The sequence below is a fragment of the Crotalus tigris genome, unplaced genomic scaffold (genome assembly GCF_016545835.1).
Source record: "Crotalus tigris isolate CLP2741 ecotype Arizona unplaced genomic scaffold, ASM1654583v1 scf7180000019364.2947544272:3078424, whole genome shotgun sequence".
In the NCBI taxonomy this organism is placed as follows: domain Eukaryota; kingdom Metazoa; phylum Chordata; class Lepidosauria; order Squamata; family Viperidae; genus Crotalus; species Crotalus tigris.
In genome coordinates, this window is record NW_024097500.1 from 151,080 (window position 1) to 163,295 (window position 12,216).

The window sequence follows — 12,216 nt, forward strand, 5'->3', positions numbered from 1 at the left end:
GATGACCACAGTGTCCCGGGGGTCACGTGATCCCCATGCCTGACCTTCCCAGTTGGCTTCCAACACGCAAAGTCGGGGGGGGAAACCGGATTTGCTTAACGACCGAATGATTCAGTCCTCGACGTACGACCACAATTGACCCCAGCATTCCCATTGCCAAGTAAGGCAGTCATTAAGCAAGGCTCACTTAACAACCGCCTCGCTTAGCAAGGGAAACGCTGGGCTCAACTGTGGTCATAAGCCGAGGACTACCTGCATTGTGACGCAGGTGCCGTGGCGGTCAAGGCTGCTGTCCTCCAGCGAGGTTCTGACCTTGGACTGGAATTGTGCGGCTGCCTCCGGTTGCTCCCCTCCCTGGCCTCCCGGGTGACGCAGGAGGGCCGAAGGGAGCCCTTCGCACATCTGGACCGGCCAGACCAAGCGGATGGCTGCTCTTCGAAGCCCAGAGGAAATGTGTGAGTCACTCTGTCACGCCAAGCCATGGTTTGATCTGGCTTGTTAAGGCTGCCGTCAAGAGGGCTGAGCAGAGGCTCTCGGGAACCTCTGGAGAATAGTCGATCTAAATAAAGCTGGAAGTGCTAATTATTACCCGTCGGGAAGTGCGGGGGGGGCACCAGGCCTCCTGCCCCGTCTGGCACCCACTTGGCATTCTTCACGCACGGCTCCGCTCCTTCTCTGGGCCCGTCTGGGGAGCCACGGCTGTGGCAGTTGTGCCAGGGCCGGGTGGAAAGGTCCGAGGCCTGCAGTGCCTGTCAGCCTCTCGGGCAGGAGGATTTTGGGCTCCTGGCCTGCCTGGCTCTCCCAAGGGCTTGAGTCACTTGGGGGGCCCAGAATTGGAGCCCCCCAGTTCCCAATGGGATGCTTTAGTCTTGCAGACAGACAGACGGCGTGCTGACTGGCGACATGGGCTGGTGGGCATAAGGCTGGCAAAGGCCCACTGCACGAGTTCGAATCCTCTCCCTGGGGCTGGAAGGTGCATGACCCACTGGCCATCAGGGTTCACCAGGAGCATCTCTACACTTGGGGGACCCCCAACAAGGGTCACCCCGGGAGCTTGCTTCCTCCCTCCTCACTCTTGGTGCCCACCTGATTCCTTTTCCCTGCGGGGGCGGGTGGGGTTTTTTAAAAAAATGAATCTTGCTGTTATTTCCTCCCCGGCTCCTGCCCAGTAATTGCCGTCACTCCGTCAGCCCACGCGGGAGAAAACCCCGCCAGGCTCCCTTCGCGGCCGCTGAGCCACACCGCCTCGATTGGAGGAGCTGTCCGGTGCTGAAGGGGGGGGAGGTCCTTGGAGTCAAGGCTAGCCCCCTCTCGGGGGTCATCGCCGCCCCCTCCCCTCCATGCACCACCCCGCCTAGTGAGCGTTGCAGCCCCCCCCCCCGCTTTGGCGAGGCCCCTCCCGGCGGCTTTTCCCGCAGGCTGCGGGGGCGAGAAGGCGGCGCGCGGCTCCGGCTTTAATCCGGAGCGTAATGAATGCGGCTTTTGTTTATCTCGGCGCCGCGTTTCCCCCTTACGCGCTGCCATCCCCGCTTTAAGCCCTGCGCTTTTCAACTCGCTTTACGCAAAGAGCGTAGCGTAGGTGAGCTGCTCAGCCTGGGGAAGCCTGCCAATCAATCGGGCGGGTCTAGAAATGGGGCCTCTTGGATGGGCTTTCTGGGGAGGGGGGATTTCGGGGAGGGGGGCTTGCATCGGCTCCCTAATTCTTAGCCAGGGGCCGGCAGGTTGAGGTGCAGCCCAGCCCGTGGGGGAGTAGCGACCTTTGATTTGCAGAGTGCAAAGTGTTAGGTCTTGGTTTATGAATTAAAGGACCTTGGAGATCTAATAGTCCAAACCCCCTGCTGGAGCGGGAGACTTCATACCATTCCAGACAAGTGGCTGTCCAGTCTCCTCTTAAAAGCCCACAACTTCTGGAAGCAAGCTGTTCCACCGGTGAATTGTTCTCACGGTCAGGAAATCTCTCCTTAGTTCCAGGTTGCTTCTCTCCTTGATTCGTTTCCATCCTTTGTTTCTTGTCCTGCCCTCTGGTGCTTTGGAGGATAGCTTGATCCCCTCTTCTCTGTGGCAGCCCCTTAAATACTAGAACGCGGCTATCATGTGTTCCCCCCCCCTCCTTCTTTTCTCCAGACTGGCCTCTGCAACCGTTCTTCACACGCTTTAGTACTTCTGGTTGTGCCTGCCCTCCAGTTTTGTCAGTGCTAGAAGGGAGGGGGGTTTGCTCTCTGTTCTGTCTCCCTCCTAGCACTGATGATGTTACCTACTTGGGTCATGAAACGTCCGCAAGAAAACCACCAAGCTCAGAGAGCAGCAAGAACCTCTGAAGCTCTGTTCTCTGTGTGAAAGTGCTTTAGGTGCAAGGGAGAGAGATGCTTAAAATTACAATTATTTGCTTAGGAAATTGCACCTGCATATCAATGGGCACCCTGGCATGAAGCTGGGAGGAGGAGGAGGAGGAGGAGGAGGAGGAGGAGGAGGCAGCCCCAGAGACAATGGCAGAGCAAAAGGGAGGGAGGGACTTACATGGCTTTCCTCAATCTGTGCACGGATGCATAGAGAGAACACAGACACACAAACACACCGAGCAGTATGTTTTCCTTCGTGCAAACAAAGCACGCGACTGTTATTTGCTTTCTTGATTTTCTGAGAACGTTCCCTGAGGGCAGCAGGAGTGCGGTGGGCAAATTGGTAGGAACAGCATGTTCTGCAGATCTCACTAAGCCCCGCTAGAAAGCTCAGGAACCCCTTGGCGGGTTCGCAGTCCTACAGGGGGGATTCCTGTCTCCCCCCCCAGCCCCATCCCGTGGATATCAGGCCAGGCGACCTTTCCTTTTAGCATGTGTAGGGGGTGTCTGTCTATGTCTGTGCATCCGAGGCTGGAAAAAACACAGGAGCATCCAAACTTGGCAATTTTAAGACCTGTGGACTTCCATTCCCATAATTCCCCAGGCAGATGTGCTGGCTGGGGAATTCTGGGAGTGGAAGTCCACAGACATTTTCAAGCTGCCAAGGTTGAAAAGCATTGCTCTAAACCAGTGGTTCTCAACCTGTGGGTCGGGACCCCATTTGGGGTCGAACGACCATTTCACGGGGGTCGCCAAACAACGCAGTCCGCCATTTTTCCCCCCTTTTCCTTAGCTGGGCTAGTCCCTTTTATTCTATTGGCTTTTGAAAGCCAATAGAATAGACTCTCTTGAATAGAGTCTAATTCTATTGGCTTTCAAAAGCCAATAGGAATTGTCCAGGCTGTCTCTGCCCTGCTGAGCCCGCCAAAAGTCCCATTCTGCAAACGGTGCTGCACCAGTTGAGTAGTCTTCGACTTACGACCAGTTGAGTAGTCCTCGACTTATGACCGGTTGGGGGTCGCGGCATTAAAAAGGTTGAGAACCACTGCTCTAAACAGAAGCAGAGATTGGCAACTTGGCAATTTTACAACCTGCGGATTTTGGGAGTTGAAGTCCACAGGTCATAAAATTGACATAGTTGCCCATCCTTGCTCTAAAGTCTCCGGAGCACATTGGCCTTTGGGATAATCTGCTGATGATTCCCTGCCAAAATTGCCCCAGTCTTAGGCGAATGGAAAGGTTTTTAGCAATAATGGGGAAAATTTCCTGGTCCTGGGCATGATCGACCTCCCGGGGCTCATACGTGCGTGTGTGTGCATGTGTAAAAAAAACCAAACTGGTGCCAGCAACTGCACAAAACTCCTTCCCCCTCTTCAAGGTGTCCGGTGTGTATTAAAAGGAGCAGAGTTTCATTTGCACAGTTTGTGCCTTTAAAAAAAAGAGGCTTTTCTCCCTCGCTTTGCAACCTTTCAAAATAATTTTATTCTCAGTAGCCCTCTGCTCAAGATTTTATGGGGCCCCTTAGTGAAAGCCATATGTTTTTTGACTTAAAGGTTGGGCTTGGTTTAGGCGTACTTTGTCTTTTATTAGTTATTAAGTTGTTAATTGCCTTGTCGCCCCATTATTGATATATTAGGAAGACAGTCAGTTGCCTTGAGAGGGCTTTTTTGTTCTCCAAGCGTGGTTAAATAAGCATAATCGTTACCCTCACTGTTTCTCTCTTCCATCCTGGCTTCTTTTAAAGCCCCTGGATCTTTTCTTCTAAAACAGTGCAAATTTCTTCATTAGCCACACCTGGAGAAGGTCCAAAAAAAAAAAAAAAAACAGCTCCCCAGAACGGAGATGAAGCAAATCCTTGTTAAAGCCCAATAAAAAAAACCTGCTGCGTAAAAATTCTGCTCAAATACCTGATATTTAGCGCCTTCATCCTTCACTGCTGCAAAGGAAATTATTTTTGAAAATATCACTTGGTTGATTTCTCGGTGATAACCAGCAGAAGGACATAAAGCTTACTGAAAATTAATTCCAGATATGGATCCCAATCAGACTGCTTTTGGCACTGTCATGTTTGTACTGTCTGTAACGTCAGGCAGTTGTCGGTCTGTCTGTTGCTGGTCTGACAACTGCTTCCTAGCTGACAGTCGGGGAGTGGCCTCTGGATGTTGCCTGTGCCGAGGAGCGGCCCCCAGGGGCCACAGCCTGACCTTGGGAACCAGGCCTCTGGGTGAATTGGGCTTTCGATCCTATGATTGACACCCAGTGACGGGACACTGCAACCGTCATAAATACAAGTCAGTTGCCAAGCATCCAAACCGTGGTCACATGACCAGGGGCATGCTGCAGTGGTCACAAGTGTGAAAAACGGTCGAGTCACTTTTTTCCACGCCACTGTAACTTCGAACGGTTCCTAAATGAACCGTTGTAAAGTGAGGACTACCTGCTTTCAGAGAGATGCTGCCTTTTTCATACCACTGCAGGTAGACGTCCAGGTAGATCGAAGTGCCAGGCGTGAAAGGATAGGTCCACAAGTGAAGGTTCAATTAAGCTACTTTATTGCTAAGAGGCTACAGCGCAGAAATCTTCCCAATTAATAGCCAGCCCCTGGTTAGAATTAGATAAGGGCCAACAGCCCTCAATGGAGGTTGGGCTTAATCCACTTGTGGCTACGTAGGGGTTCTAGGCTGATGCCTCTGTTGACTCCTCCCCCAGGTTCTGCCGCTCCTTCTCCTTCAGGCTAGTCCCCTTTTAAAGCCTTCCAGTGCTGTTGAGTTCCTATGGGTAGCGGTGAATTCTCTAAAATTAGGGCCAAGGACAGCTGGCTCTCATTTTATCCTAAATCCTTTGAAGTTAGGGCAGCCCTGGCAAGCTGTGAGATAGCTGGGGAGAGATGCAGTCAAACCGGATTTATAATCTTTTGCTGCTTAATTTTGTCCCCAGGGCCTCCCCAGGTACGGAGCGTGCCAGTATCATGGAAAAGCTTTTCTTGCCTCTCCTGATGCTTGGCACCATGGCGAAAGCTCAGCACTGCCCCGGCCGCTGCATCTGCCAGAACATCTCCCCGACGTTGACCATGCTGTGTGCCAAGACGGGCCTTCTGTTTGTGCCGGCCACCATCGACCGGCGCACGGTGGAGCTGCGCCTGACGGACAACTTCATCACCATCATCCGCCGGAAGGACTTCTCCAACATGACCAACTTGGTGCACCTCACCCTCTCCCGGAACACCATCAGCCAGATCCTGCCCTACGCCTTCGCCGACCTACGTGCCTTACGGGCCCTCCACATGAACAGCAACCGGTTGGCCATCCTGAAGAACGAGCACTTCCGAGGACTGACCAACCTCCGGCACCTCATCCTGGGGAACAACCAGATCAGCCTCATTGAGGCCTCGTGCTTTGACGAGTTCCTCTCCACCGTGGAAGACCTGGACCTCTCCTACAACAATCTGGAGGCCTTGCCGTGGGAGGCCATTGGCCAGATGGTGAGTCTCAACACCCTCACGCTGGACCACAACCTCATTGACCACATCGCGGAGGGCACTTTCTCCCAGCTCCAGAAGCTGGTCAGGCTGGACATGACATCCAACCGGCTGCAGAAGCTGCCTCCGGACAACCTCTTCTTGAGGGCCCAGGTGCTGGCCAACGTCCGTGGGACTCACCCGTCCACCTTGACCATCAGCTTTGGAGGCAACCCGCTGCACTGCAACTGTGAGCTCCTTTGGCTGCGGAGACTCACACGGGAGGACGACCTGGAGACCTGCGCCTCCCCAGAACACCTGATGGACAAGTACTTTTGGTCGATCCCCGAGGAGGAGTTCATCTGCGAGCCCCCCCTCATCACCCGCCAGTACTCCAGCAAGGCCTTCATCGTGGAGGGCCAGGGCGTCAGCCTCAAGTGCAAGGCGGTGGGGGACCCGGAGCCCTCCATCCACTGGATCGCGCCCGATGGCAAGCTAATTCACAACACCACCCGGGCCACCGTCTACGACAACGGCACACTGGACATCCTCATTACCACCTTGAAGGACAACGGGCTCTTCACCTGCATCGCCTCCAACGCGGCCGGAGAAACCACGGCCCCCGTCGAAGTCTGCATTGTCCCTCTGCCCCTGCTGGTGAACAACACCAGCCACATGAAAGAACCGGATCCTGGCTCGTCTGACATCACCACCTCTGCCAAATCAGGCTCCAACGAGACCAAGAATCACCAGGACAGGAAGATCATAGCGGCAGACCTCACGTCTACATCTGTGGTCATCCACTGGCCATCCGAACGGCACATCCCCGGTATCCGGATGTACCAGATCCAGTATAACAGCTCCCTGGATGACTCTTTGGTCTACAGGTGAGTCGAGCGAGTCAGCCTCACAGTAAATACAGGCAGTCCTCGACTTACGACCACAATTGAGCCCCAAATTTCTATTGCTAAGCAAGTTGTTAAGTGAGTTTTGCCCGTTTTATGACTTTTCTTGCCCTAGTTATTAAGCAATATGCTTCCTGACTGACTTTGCTTGCCAGGAAGCTGCAGAAGGGGACAGTGCGACCGTCATAATACTACAGTGGTCGTAATTGTGAAATTGTCCCTTTTTTCAGTGCCGTTATAACTTTGAACAGTCAATAAGGGGATGGCTGTAAGCCGAGGACTGCCGCTAAGCTTGTTGATTCTGGGCGCAGGTGCAAAGCCCTCCGGCTTCGTATCTCGCCAGCCCTGAGGCTGGATGGGGGCCACACGGGGGGGGGCTCCTGCATTCCGACAATTTTGCACGTCTTCTAGGTAAACCTCAGCCCTGCCGTCTGGTGGCAGAGAGGAGGGGGAGTTGCTGTTTGTGGTCTCAGATGGGAGATAAAGGGAAAGAGGCTGGGAAGGAAGGATGGGAACAAGTGTGGTTGCACGTGTAGAACTAATGAGTGTGAATTCATGCCGGAGCTGGCAGAGACATGTCTGTAGGTGAGAAGAGGTAGAATGGAGAGGAAGGTCGGTGGAGAAATGATGGAAGTTTCCAGATGATTTGAGATTCCTTCTGGAGGGTCCCTCTCTGAGTCCCAGATGTGGGGAGAGGATTCCAGCTGCCAAGAGAGTGCTGGATGAAGCAGCTGTTTTTGGAGCAACCCAGCACTGCTGCAACCCCCCAGAGGAGGAATTTGCCCTCCTTCCCTCCCTCCCTCCTTCCCTCTCCTTTCTGCCCTTGAAAAAAACCATTTCCTCCTCACTTCCTGCATGCTGCAATGAAGATGTGGTCGATCTCTGCACTCAGTGTCTCAAAATGGGGGGGGGGAGAGATTGCCCACTCTTGGAGCAATTGCTGATGTGGAAGCGAACCACCTGGAAGTGCTGAGTGCCCTGGTTCAAGGCACAACTCCACCCAAAAAGGAAGAGCCACAGTCTCAGGACCCTGATGATGGGGAAGCCTGGCTGCAAGGAGAGAGAGAAGAAGCTTCCTCTGGGTGATGAATCCGGAATGGACAATTGCCCCTAGCCGCATCTCTGCTTCACCCTGGCCCCCTGCCCCAGCTGACCCAGTACAGCATGCCCCTGTTGTACTGTCATGTCTGTTCACACCGCCATGGCCTCCATGCCCTGAGCGTCCCTCCCCTGGGACTGGGTCCTTCCTTCCTTCCTTCCTTCCTTCCTTCCTTCCTTCCTTCCTTCCTTCCTTCCTTCCTTCCTTCCTTCCTTCCTTCCTTCCTTCCTTCCCAGTCAGCACTAGCTGCCCATCCTGGCTGCCAGCAGGGTAGCTGTCATGCCTGCCAAGACAGATCAATTTGTCTTTCCTCCGCGTTGACACTGCCCCACGTGGTTTGCCCCCCAGCCAAGCTGCGCTGTGTTCCCCTTTCCACCCTCCCTGGAAGATTGCAGCTGTTGGTTATACGGTGCTGTGATTCTTGGCTAATTGCCTCCTGCTCTTCCCTCCCCCCCCATTTGCTAATTGACTGCTAGGCAGAAGTGCCATCCTCTCTGGCAGAGTGGGCACCACGGCCCCCTCGCCCAGCTCTGCTTCTTACCCAGGTCTTCTCCTGGATTGTCTACACCTTGACCTGTTGAGGCGCTGGGCATCTCTGCCAGGAGGGGCTCTGAGGCACAAGGGAAGAAGGCATCCCTTGGGGTGGGGTGGGGGCTGGGTAATTCCTGCAAGGGAGGGGGGTCTTCCGAGGAGGTAGATGGGGAGATCTGGCTTGCTGGATGAGTTTGTCCTCCTCCAGAAAAGAACCTGAACTTCAGCTCATATCTTGATCTTATTCCTCTGCCCCAGAGCACAACTGCATTGGGGGGAGGGGAAATAAATCAGATTTATCTCTATCATCTATCTGTCTGTCTCTGTCCATCCATCCATCCATCTGCCTTATCTCTCTCTCTCTCTCTCTCTCTCTCTCTGTCTCTCTCTCTCTCTCTGTCTATATCATCTATCCATCCAACCTATCATCCATCAATCTATTATCATCTATCAAAACTATCAAATTTACACACTGCCTGCCTTACTATCCAGTCACTATCTGGGCAGTTTACAAATGCAAACGATAGTAATCATACAAAAAGAAATAGGATTAAAAGCAGAATTAAAACAGAGTGCAGCATAAAAGAAGACCAAAGCTAAAAGGGAAGTCAAAAAGTTTTTTTTTTTAAAAAAAAGCAGAAGGAACCTCCACACACAAACCCCCACCTGAGTCGTGTGCCACTCTCCAATCCCAAAGCCAGCTGGCATAGCCAAAAGTCTTTGCTCTCTTCCGGAGAGCCAAGATCCCGGTCGAACTTCACTTCTATTCAAGAAGCACAAGAGACCATGGGTAGCAAGTTTCTAGTCCTTGGGAGGAGCCGCCTGGTCTCTGGTCCTGGGGTCAGAAGGAAGCAGGGTGACCTGCTAAGAACCAAATGGCCAGAAGCAGCTGAGACCCTCCCCATTCCTGCTGCCAAAATCCAGGTGCCCCAACAGGGCTGGGGAAGATGGGAACGGTGGGCACAGGCACGTCTGTAGAAAGCGGCTTGGGGAAGGCAGATGTTGACTGAGACTAGCAGGAGGCCCCAACAGATGGAGGGCATGGAGGGAGACCTCCTTCCCCGGAGACCTAGGAGGTAAGGCTGTCTGATTGCTTTATTTCCTGGTGGTCTTACTCCCCTTCTCTGCCCGCCCCCCCAGGATGATTCCTTCATCCAGCAAGACCTTCTTGGTGAATGACTTGGCGGCCGGCCGGGAATACGACCTGTGTGTCTTGGCGGTGTATGATGATGGCGTGACGTCCCTCACGGCGACTCGGGTAGTGGGCTGCGTGCAATTCACCACTGAGGGGGACAGCGCCCAGTGCCACTCGCTCCACACCCAGTTCCTGGGGGGCACCATGATCATCATCCTGGGGGGCATCATCGTGGCCTCGGTGCTGGTCTTCATCATCATCCTCATGATCCGCTACAAGGTCTACAGCGGCCAAGAGGAGCAGAAGAAGGCCAAAGTCAGCAACGTCTACTCGCAGACCAACGGCAGCCACCCGCAGCCCAGCGCCTTGCCCCGCTCGGCCTCCAAAGGCGGGGAGGACAAATACGAAACTCTCCAGGAGGTGGCTTCCAAGGGCCCCCGGCTCAGTGGGGGGGGCAGGGGCGATGCCGCCCAAGGGTCAGGGGTGCCCTTGACCGAGCCGGAGAAGAGGGCAGCTCAGATGAGCCCTGATCTCCACACCGTGGCGGTCTTGACTTCCGAAGAAGGACAGAGGGAGGTCAGGAGGGCCGGCTCGTCGGTCTCCTTGTGCCTCCTCAGAGACCCCGGGGGGACCCCCCAGCTCTGGGCCAAACCCGGCAGCAGCCAGTCGGGGTCTTTCCCTCGTGAGCTGTCCAGGACTCGGCACCACCGCCACTCGTTCGACGGCGATTACTCGCTCTTCCAGAGTCATAGTTATCCCCGGCGCGCACGGACAAAGAGACACATGTCCACCTCTCAGTTGAACTCGGAGGCGTCTCCCTTGAGTCACAGACGGGTAACTTTTGGCAGCACGGAGTGGATGCTGGAAAGCACAGTCTGATATGGGGGGGGGAGGAACAGGGGCTGCCGGACGCACAAGTTTGGGGAGTTTGGGGCGCAGCAACCGAGGAAGGAGGGGGAGGAAGCAGAGGAGATGAGGAGGAAACACAACGTGAACGGATCTCTTCCCTGGACAACTGCAGAATTTCGGCAGCAGTGCCTTAGCCGAGCCCCTCCCCAAAGGAACAGCAGGCAAGGAGGGAAGGGAGCAAGAGGGGGGGTGGGGGCTGCAGCGCCCAGTGGGAAGGGCTGGGAGAGGGGGGAAGCCAAGGAGAGGCTCATATGCACAGGAGAGGAGAAATGAAGCAAAGATTTCTCTTTATGCATTCATCACTGTTCCAATGAAAAAGGCAACGATAAGCCTAGATCCAGCGGGAAAAGAGCACAAAGCAGAGGTGGCATTAGGGTGGTGGGAGGGGAAGGAGGAGGGGGGGTCATCCCAATGCCCTGCCCAGGATCTAGTGGTGAAACCCACTTGGGTTACTCTATTTATTGTATCTGGCTGGTCTAGATCAAAAAAAGATATGTGTTCAATGTGTTCATTATCAGAAAAGTCATTTGAACTCTTGGACCCCCCCCCTTCCTGGCCTGGTTTCCTCTTGTGAACCCCTCCCCAAACTCTGCTCCCCCAGAACTCTGCAAGGGTCCCTTCATTTATCTCCCCCCGAAATATGGATAATCCTGGTTCCCCTGTCCATCAGTCCTTTCAAATGGATCCTCTCCTCTCTCTGATGCTTCCTGAATCCCCAAAGTATTTCCCAGCACAAGACCCCCTTCCTGCCTTCCACACCCCCCCCCAGTTCTCTTAGACACACACACACACACACACATTTCACCCTGCCATCCCTGCCTCCCCATACAAAACCCTGAGGTTTCTCAAGGCCCAAATCTTCAACTATTGAACATTAGTTTTTCATTAACCTATATTGGAGTCCCCTCCCCACTCCTGTTTCTCCCCTTGTCTACCCCTCCCAGTTCTTCCCAGCACCCCTTCAGGTCCCCCTCCCTCCATCACAGAGTGAGGCTGCTTTTTGGAGGTGATTAAATCTTTTGTGTGTGACCTGCAGTCCGTCTGTTATGTTTTCTCCTGGGGGATAGGTGGGCTCCAGGGGGGGAATCTGAGACGGGGGTGGAGGGAAACAGGCAGCTTGGAGGGGGGGGGGAACGACCAGAAAAGGAGGAGCCAAGTTCATCCTCCCAGGGTGGGATTTTTGCACCCCAGTTCTAGGTTTGCTTTAAATTAGGTACCTGGTAATCCAGCCTCCCCCCCCCCAGAGCCATTCTAGGGCGGGCCAATCTTTGCCGCTTCCCTGGGGGGGCTTCAGGAGAGGCTCCCCAGCTCTCCAGGGGCTCCCCAGAAATGGCACCGGATTCCTCCAAACAAGTTGCAGCTTGGGATGAGGCCCAGCGAGGACCCCCACGCACTTTGGCATTCAAATGAGCTAATTGGTATGCTAATGAGGCCCATAATGAGATGGTGGTGGTGGCAATTTGCTTATTGTTATGCTGATGAGCAGGCAGAAAGAGTCCCTTGTTCGTGCAATTAGCTCGTTATGGCAAAAGGCTCGTTATTATGCTAATGACACCATGCGGTAATTAACTTATACTAGCAAGTTTGTTGTTATAATTATTATGACAATTATTATTATTATCATTACTGTTGCTTTAGTGTGCCACTTTTGGACCCTCGTTGTTGGCATGTCGGTTCAGCAGGGTGGAGGGATGGGATGGTGGCCTGGAGTCTGCTAATGGCCAGGGTCTCGGAGCATGTGCAGAGTGCCTTCCTTGCTGCTCCCTGAATCAGAACGCAGGAATTACCTGAGAAACACTCTCCCCTTGGTGTCTGTGGGGATTCTCAGTTATCCAGGTCAT

General features: G+C 54.0%; 1 protein-coding gene across 1 annotated transcript in view; it reads left to right on the top strand.

Moving 5' to 3' along the window:
- The window catches only part of LRFN1 (leucine rich repeat and fibronectin type III domain containing 1), a 32,687-nt gene extending 22,126 nt beyond the window's left edge, over positions 1–10,561 (top strand). Inside the window, exons 2-3 of the mRNA XM_039362177.1 lie at positions 5,277–6,683; positions 9,472–10,561. Of these exons, the coding sequence (XP_039218111.1) occupies positions 5,308–6,683; positions 9,472–10,345 (2,250 nt within the window). The 5' untranslated portion in view covers positions 5,277–5,307 and the 3' untranslated portion in view covers positions 10,346–10,561. The remainder of the gene's footprint in view (positions 1–5,276; positions 6,684–9,471) is intronic.
- Positions 10,562–12,216: the final 1,655 nt, after the last annotated feature.